The 9,829-nt window shown below is 38.4% G+C and overlaps 1 protein-coding gene across 1 annotated transcript; it reads left to right on the forward strand.

Moving 5' to 3' along the window:
- Positions 1–1,141: 1,141 nt before the first annotated feature.
- LOC126084426 (olfactory receptor 4F15-like) lies at positions 1,142–2,080 on the forward strand. The gene has a single exon (XM_049899005.1). The coding sequence runs from the start codon at positions 1,142–1,144 to the stop codon at positions 2,078–2,080; it is 939 nt and encodes a 312-aa protein (XP_049754962.1).
- The last annotated feature ends 7,749 nt before the right edge of the window (positions 2,081–9,829 follow it).

Genomic DNA, 9,829 nt, shown 5'->3' on the forward strand with positions numbered 1-9,829 from the left:
CTTAGTTATTTGAACATGCCTAGTGAGCTCACACCTCAGACTTTTGCTCTTGCTATTCTCTGTGCCTGGAATACTCTTTCCCCAAATACCTTCATGGCTTGGTCATTCACCTTCCTTAAATTTCAACTTAGTCAACTTATCATCAAGAACTTCCCTGTCATTCTTATTTAAAACATTCTCCATACTGCCCTATTTCTTTCTTGCTTCATTTTTTTCTCCATGGTAGAATAATCATGTGACATGCTATCTTCTTTTTATTTGTTTTCTAATTGTCTATCTCTTTCTGCCAAAATGTAAATCCGTGATGATACGGATTTTTGCCTATTTTGTTCTTGGCTGTGTCCCCACAGCTTAGACTAGTTTTTGGCATATAGTAGGTGCTTGATAAATATTTGTTGAATGGAATGCATTATATGTAGGAACTACTTCAGCACAATCATTCATTCATTCAGCAATCATTACATGGTCATCTAATATTTTCAAGACATTTTGTGGACAAACTACAAGGATAAAAATTTAAGGGCCTGATGATTTATAACCTCAAGTTTATAATCATACGAGGGAAAGAAATGTGATCAACTCTAAGAAAAGAAAGTAAATGTGGATGTATAGGTGAGTTGTGAGGAAGGCTTAACAGATGAGAAGCCATTTGAACTGGATATTAAAAATGACTAACATTTTGAGAATTGTAAAAATAGAGAAAGGTAATTTCTGGCTGAAGTTACAAAAGCAGAGACACAGAATCTTACAAATCTTTTTGTCATATGAAAAGCCTTTGTCTAGTATATGTGATTGGCTATTACTCCTTCAGGGAGAGAATGGTTAACATGGATAATACTGATATAGCAATTTAATACCAAATGCCACTTGTCTATGGTTTTCTATCAAGTACTCCATGGGTACCAGTTCATTAGACCACTCACTGTTCCTCATGTTAGCAAGGCCACATGGTAACTCATTTGTATAACTACACCGTTAGTGGCCAAAAGGATGGTATTTGATTTTTGTGAAATGCTCAGGTGATATTTGACTTTCATAATTTAGATACTTTTTATAGAGTGTATTAATATCATACTACTAATTTGAATTTTCTGATTTTCTTCCTTTAGGTAACATGAGCGTAAACCTACCAAATAAGCCAATGAAGGGAGCCAACTACTCAATAGTGTCTGAATTTGTGTTCTTGGGACTCTCCAATTCCTGGCAGATCCAGCTTCTTCTTTTTTGCTTTTCTTCTCTTTTCTATGTGTCCAGTATGATGGGAAACCTCCTTATAGTGGTCACTGTAACTACTGACTCTTACTTACACTCCCCCATGTATTTTCTGCTGGCTAACCTTTCCATCATTGACCTGATATTTTGCTCAATTGCAGCACCCAAGATGATTTCTGATCTTTTTCGGAAGAGAAAAGTCATCTCCTTTGGAGGTTGTATAGCTCAAATCTTCTTTAACCATGCTGCTGGGGGCACTGAGATGGTGCTGCTCATAGCCATGGCCTTTGACAGATACGTGGCCATATGTAAGCCTCTCCACTACCTCACCATCATGAGCCCACAAATGTGCATTTTGATTTTAGTGCTTTCCTGGACCATTGGCCTCATTCACTCATTGACCCAGCTGTTTTTTGTTATAAACTTACCCTTTTGTGGTCCTAATATATTAGACAGCTTTTACTGTGACATACCTCGGCTTATCAAACTTGCTTGCACAGATACCTATAAACTGGAATTCATGGTCACTACTAATAGTGGGTTCATTTCCTTGGGTGCTTTTTTCTTGCTGATCTTCTCCTACATCTTCATCCTGGCTACTCTTCAGAAGCACTCCTCAGGTGGTTCATCCAAGGCTCTTTCCACTTTGTCAGCTCATATTACTGTGGTGGTTTTATTCTTTGGACCACTGATTTTTTTCTATATGTGGCCCTCTTCTTCAACACGAATGGATAAATTTCTAGCCCTATTTGATGCAGTTTTGACACCTTTTCTGAATTCAGTCATCTACACATTCAGGAACAGAGAGATGAAGATGGCAATGAGGAGAGGGTTTCGTCAGCTTACAGGTTGTAGAAAAATCATTTAAACGCCTTGATTGAAACATCACATTTCCAAATGACTATTGAAAGTCCCTAACACCAAGTCTCATGAAGAAAGGACCCTTTTTAAATTATACATCACTTTGAGTGTTCATGGGCATCCATGTGGTGGGTCAATTTTTTTTTTTTTTTGCATGGAAGAATGGGTGACATTCTTCTCTGAAAAGAAAGACTTTATATAAAAGGCATAAAACTAAAACCAAACCCATTGCTATGAGTCAGTTACAACTCATAGTGATCCTATAGGTCAGAGTAGAACTGCCCCATAGGGTTTCCAAGGAGTGGCTGGTAAATTTGAATTGCTGACCTTTTGGTTAGCAGCCAAACATTTAAGCACTGTGCCATCAGGGCTCCATAAAAGGTATAGATATAAAAAATTATATGAACTCTTACCTTACAGTTCCCAAAGAAATGTGCCAGAATAGCTTTTAGACATTTTAAATAATGACATATACAAGTTTATATCTCAGAATAACCATGCTATTATTTTCATGCTGTCTTGCTCTATAATTGGTATACTTCTTAATATTATACTTCGTTATCCATTTGAACCTCTTTTCTCCCTTTTTACTCTTTCTACTTCCCTATCTTGACCCTGTGGTTATAGGTTACACTTAACAATCATCTTTAGGACCTGTGGTCACTTCCATATTATAATCCACAAGTTTTGCTTTTATGCTTTGTTGGACAGTGTTTTATGCTTTATTTTCAGTCAAATAACTCAGGTGTCAGCAAAATTTTTCTATAAAGGCCCTTGGACACCCTTTTAGCTCAGTCATGAAGACTCCTGAGGTTCACTCTTTAGGTAAAGATTAGACAGGCCCATAAAACAAAATGAGACTAAAGGGGCACACCATACTTTGCTAGCCCCTGAAGTAGATGGTGCCCAGCATTTAGATTTGCCTTTTCCACCAAATATCATACTCTCTGTTTTTTTTTACTGTCTTAGACTCTAAAATAAAAGGCAGGAGGTGGGGCCAAAATGGCAGAGTAGTCAGATGGTCCCTTTGGTCCCTCTTATGACAAAGACCAGAATAAGCAAGTGAATCAATTATACATGACAATCTAGGAGCCTTGCACATCAAAGGCAAAGCTGAGGAATCAGATTGAGAGGCAGGGGGAGGAAGAGATGGTTCAGAAGCAACAAGGAGTTGCCAGACCTGACCCGGCAGGCCAGATCCACTGGTGTGAGTGCGGTGAGACAAGCAGTGGCATTTGGGACGTGTTTTCCACATCGGGAGAGACTGAACGGCAAAGAGTTCACTCACACCTCCAGAATCAGTGAAAAGCGACGCCCCTGACATAAGACAAGTACTTGCGTCTAATCAACCACACAGACCAAAAAACACCTCTTTGGAAAAACCTCTGTCCCATTTAACTGACCCCTCCCTGCTCTGTGCTGGGTCCCAAGCCAGCTTCAGTGATAGTTGCTTTCCCTGGGCTGGAAGTAGGACCTGTCATGCACCCTGAGCCACCCTCCCAGTCTTAGAAAAGGAAGAAATTAACAAATGGGGAGAAATAATCTGCTGGCTCCCCTAAGCTGGCAACAGAAGGCAGAAACAGCTCCTTTGCCTAGGCACAGGCATAAGTGGTCCATGGACTTTGAATGCCTTTCACCCCAGCATAGTCCTGTGTGGGCCCATTTCAACAACGCAGGCCCTCATTAGCACATTACAACAGGGTATATACCTGAAGTCTAACTTCAAATGTTTCAGCTATATGGTGAAGAAGCAGGTTTGTGATGTTTGATATTGCTCTGCCTATTAAGGATGGTCCTCACCTACCCACATCAGGGCCTGAGGACTGGTGGGTTCACCCACACCACTTTGCCACCTTGACAGAGGTTCAAGGATAAGTGGTGCCTCCCAGTCCTTAGAGCCAACAGCACTGAGTGCCCATAGTCTGGCTGCAAAACCCACCCACCTAGGTGTTCTAGGGAACAGGGACACTCAAGGGCAGTTGTCAGTCTCCTGTCTTGCTCAGCAGGTGATCTCCCTACTGCAACCAGATATCTGTGCCTACACCAATCACCTATAGGTGAGAGCCTGCACCACGCACTTGGTGACCAACTACCTGGACACCTGAGCTGAATCCACACTAGAAAAGTAAATGGACTCCTGGGCTCATATACCTAGAAACAGCTCTAACCACCTGATGACAGGACATTAGAGCTTCGAAGATGCCAATAATCAAACTAACTCACTCGAGCAGCCTATTTGGACATATCAAAACAAAACAAGAAGCCAGGATGCAGTAAGCAAACAAAATAAAAAAATATAATAACTTATTGGTGGCTCAGAGACAACAGTCAATACCAAATCACATTTTTCAGCAAGCTCCCAAAACAAGGAGTCAATAAATCTTCCAGATGAAGATAAATTCTTGGAACTACCAGAGGTAGAATACAAAAGATTAATACACAGAACTCTTCAAGAGATCAGGCAAAACACAGAACAAGTCAAGGAATGCACAGACATAGCATTAAAGGAACTTAGGAATATTAGAGAAGAGCATAATGACAAATTTAATAGGCTGCAAGAATCCATAGAGAGACAGCAAACAGAAATTCAGAAGATTAACAATAAAATTTCAGAATTAGACAACTTAATAGAAAGTCATAGGAGCAGAATTGAGACAGTGGAAGTCAGAATTAGTGAAATTGAAGATAAAGCACTTGACACCAACGTATTTGAGGGCAAATCAGATAAAAGAATTAAAAAAAAAATGAAGACATCCTAAGAATTATGTGGGACTCTATTGCGAAAAATAACCTACAAGTGATTGGAGTACCAGAACAGAGTGGGGGGTGGTGCAGATAACAGAAAATACAGAGAAAACTGTTGAAGCTTTGTTGGCAGGAAACTTCACTGATATCATGAAAGATGAGAAGATATCTACCCAAGATGCTCATCAAAACCCACATAAGGTAGATCCCAAAATAAAGTCACCAAGACATAGTATAATCAAACTTGCCAAAACCAAAGATAAAGAGAGAATATAAAGAGTGGCTGGGGATAAACACCTACAAAGGATAGTCAGTAAGACTAAGCTCAGACTACTCAGCAGAAGCCATACAGGCCAGAAGGCAATGAGATGACATATATAAAGCCTTGAAGAAAAAAAAAAAAAAAAAACTGCCAGACAAGAATTATGTATCAGCAAAACTGTCTCTCAAATATGAAGGTGATATTAAGATATTTCTAGATAAACAGAAGTTTAGGGAATTTGCAAAAACCAAACCAAAATTAGAAGAAACATTAAGGGAGTGCTCTGGTTAGAAAATCAATAACATCAGATAACAATCCAAGACTAGAACACAGGACAGAGCAACCAGGTATCAACCCAGACAGGGAAATGTCAAAAATAAGTCAAAGCTAAAATTCTCCAAACAGAGAAACAGAGACGTCATTATGTCAAAAAAGAGGGACTAGATAATATAGTCACAGATCTTTCATAGAGAGAGAAAGTCAAGGAGATGTAAAGAAATAAAATTTTGGTTTAAATTTATAAAAAATAGGGGTAAATATTGAGGTAACCACAAAGGAAACTGACAATCCTACACATCAAAATAAAAAAAAAAAAACAAGAAAGACATAAAGACTCAGCAAATACACAAATAACAATGAAACAGAGGAAAATATAATATACTAAAAAAAAAAACTTAGCACAGAAAATTAAGTGGAACTAAGAAACTGTCAACAACACACACAAAATAAGACATCAAAATGACAGCACTAAACTCATACATATCAATAATTATGCTGGATGTAAATGGACTAAATGCACCAATAAAGAGACAGAGATCAGCAGAATGGGTATAAAATATGATCCATCTACATGCTGCCTACAAGAGGCACACCTTCGACTTAAAGACACAAACAAACTAAAATGCAAAGGATGGAAAAAGAACATATCAAGCAAACAACAATCAAAAAAGGTCAGGATTGGCAATATTAATTTCTGACAAAATAGACTTCAAAGTAAAATCCACCACAAAGGATAAGGAAGGACACTACATAATGATTAAAGGGTCAATGTATCAGGAGGATATAACCAGAATATTTTTTACACACCCAATGACAGGGCTCCAAAATACATAAAACAAACTCTAACAGCATTGACCCCCACGTCTGTGTCAGTTTGTTGTACCATGGGGGCTTGCATATTGCTGTGATGCTGGAAGCTATGCCACCGGTATTCAGATACCAGCAGAATCACCTATGGGGGACAGGTTTCAGTTGAACTTCCAGACTAAGACAGACTAGGAAGAAGGCATGTGGAAGCTGGACAACGAATAAGGAAAACTGAAGAAGAACTGACGCCTTTGAATTGTGGCATTGGTGAAGAATATTGAATATACCATGGACTGCCAAAAGGATGAAAAAAATCTGTCTTGGAAGAAGTATAACCAGAATGCTCCTTAGAAGCAAGGACGGCGAGGCTGCATCTTATATACTTTGGATATGTTGTCTGGAGGGATCAGTCTCTGGAGAAGGACATCATGTTTGGTAAAGTACAGGGTCAGCGGAAAATAGGAAGACCCTCAACAAGATGGATTGACACAGTGGCTGCAACAATGGGCTCAAGCATAACAACGATTGTGAGGATTGCGCAGGACTGGGCAGAGTTTCATTCAGTGGTACGTAGGGTCGCTATGAGTCGGAGCTGACTTGACAGCACCTAACAACAACAACAACAGCATTGAAAACAGAGATAGACAGCTCCACGATAATAGTAGGAGATTTCAACACACCACTTTCGGTGAAGGACAGAACATCCAGAAAGAAGCTCGGTAAAGACACGGAACACCTAAAGACTACAATCAACCAACTTGACCTCATAGACATACACAGAACACTCCACCCAACAGCAGACAAGTATACTTTCTTTTCCAAAGCACATAGAACATTCGCCAGAGTAAACCACACATTAGATCATAAAGCAAGCCTTAACAGAATCAAAACACTGAAATATAACAAAGTATTTTTTCTGACCATAAAGTCATAAAAGTAGAAATCAATAACAGAAAAAGCAAGGAAAAAAAAATTGAATACATGGAAACTGAACAACATCTTGCTCAAAAACTTCTAGGTTATAGAAAAAAATTAAGGACAGAATAAAGAAATTCATAGACTCCAATGAGAATGAAAACACTTCCTACCAGCACCTTTGTGACACAGCAAAAGAAGGGCTGAGAGGTCAATTTATAGCAATAAATGCACACATCAAAACAGAAGAAATGGCCCAAATCAAAGAATTATCCCTACAACTCAAACAAATAGAAAAAGGGGGGCAAAAGGAGCCCTGGGGCACCAGAAGAAAATCAATAATAAAAATTAGAGCAGAATTAAATGAAATAGAGAACAGAAGAATGATTGAAAGAGTTAACAAGACCAAAAGGTTGTTTTTTGAAAAGATCAACAAAATCGATAAACCATTGGCCAAACTGACAATAGAAAAACAGGAGAGGAAGCAAATAACTTGAATAAGAAATGAGGTGGGCGATAACACAACAGACCTAAATGAAATTAAAAGAATCATACAGGATACTATGAAAAATTGTACTTAAAAAAATTGGAAAACCTAGAGGAAATGGACAAATTTCTACAAACACACTACCTACCTAAACTAGCACAAACAGAGATAGAACAACTACATAAAACTATAGCAAAAGAAGAGATTGAAAAGATCATTAAAAAACTACGCCCCCCTCAAAAAAAAAGCCATGGCCCTGATGGTTCACTAGAGAATTCTACCAAACTTTCAGAAAAGTGTTAACACCACTACTACTAAAGCTATTTCAGAGCATAGAAAAGGATAGATTACTCTCAAAGTCATTCTATGAAGCCCGCATAACCCTGATACCAAAACCAGGTAAAGACACCACAAAAAAAAGAAAATTACAGACCTATATCCCTCACGAACTTAGATGTAAAAATCCTAAACAAAATTCAAGCCAATAGAATTCAACAACATACCAAAAAATAATTCACCATGACCAAGTGGGATTCATACCAGGTATGCAGGGATGGTTCAACATTAGGAAAACAATTAATGTAGTCCATCATATAAATAAAACAAAAGGCAAGAACCACATGATCTTTTCAATTGATGCAGAAAAGGCATTTGGCAAACTCCAACACCCATTCCTGATAAAAACTCTCAGCAAAATAGGAATAGAAGGGAAATTCCTTAACATAATAAAGGGCATCTGTACAAAGCCAACAGCCAACATCATCCTAAATGGAGAGAGTCTGAAAGCACTCGCCTTGAGAATGGGAACCAGATAAGGATTCCCTTTATCACCACTCTTATTCATCACTGTGCTCGAGGTCCTAGCCAGAGCACTTAAGCTAGAAAAAGAAAGGGCATCCAAATTGGTAAGGAAGATGTAAAAGTATCTCCATTTGCAGATGACATGATCTTATACACAGAAAACCCTAAAGAATCCACAAGAAAACTACTGGAACTAATAGAAGAGTTCAGCAGAGCATCAGGGTACAAGATAAACATTAAAAACCATTTGGATTCCTCTACACCAACAAACAGAACTTCAAAGAGGAAGTCACCAAATTGATACCATTTACAATAGCCCCAAAGAAGATAAAATACTTAGGAATAAATCTAACCAGAGACCTATAAAAAGTAATTACAAGACACTACTGCAAGAAACCAAAAGAGACCTACAGAAGTAGAAAAATATACCTTGCTCATGGATAGGAAGACTCAATATTGTGAAAATGTCTATTCTACCCAAAGTGAAACCCTGGTGGCGTAGTGGTTAAGTGGGGGTATAGTGATTAAGTGCTACAGCTGCTAAACAAAGGGTCGGCAGTTCGAATCCGCCAGGCGCTCCTTGGAAACTATATAGGGTAGTTCTACTCTGTCCTATAGGGTCACTATCAGCAGGAATCGACTCGATGGCACTGGGTTTTTTTTTTACCCAAAGTGAGCTATAGACACAATTCAATCCCAATATAAATTCCAATGGCATTTTTTAATGAGATGGAGAAACAAACAGCCTACTTCATATGGAAGGGAAAGAGGCCCTAGAGAAATAGAAAAAGAAGAACAAAGTGGGAGGCCTCACACTCCCTGATTTTAGAACCTACTATACCACCACATTTTTTTTTTTTTTTTTATACCACCACATTAGTCAAAACAGTCTGGTACTGGTACAACAAAAGGTACATAGACCAATGGAACAGAATTGAGAATCTAGACAAAAATTCATGCACCGATGAGCAGCTGATATTTGACAAAGGCCAAAAGGCCGTTATATGAGAAAAGACAGTCTCTTTAACAAATGTTGCTGGCATGACTGGATGTCCGTCTGCAAAAAAATGAAACAAGACCCATACATCACACCATGCATAAAAGCTAACTCAAAATGGATCAAACACCTAAATATAAAATCTTAAATGATAAAGATCATGGAAGAAAAAATGGGGACAATTCTAGGAGCCCTAATACATGGCATAAACAATATGCAAAACATTACTAACAGTGTGCAAACACCAAAAGAGAAACTAGATAACTGGGAGCTCCAAAAAATCAAACACGCTTATCCACAGATGTCACCAAAAGAGTGAAAAGACAAAGTACAGGCCAGGAAAAAAGTTTGACTACGACAAATCTGATCAGCATCTAACCTCTAAAACCTACAAGATACTGCAAAACCCCAACAACAAAAAGACAAATAACCCAATTAAAAAATGGGCAAAGGATATGAACAG

Source organism: Elephas maximus, chromosome 10, assembly GCF_024166365.1.
Source record: "Elephas maximus indicus isolate mEleMax1 chromosome 10, mEleMax1 primary haplotype, whole genome shotgun sequence".
NCBI classification, from domain to species: domain Eukaryota; kingdom Metazoa; phylum Chordata; class Mammalia; order Proboscidea; family Elephantidae; genus Elephas; species Elephas maximus.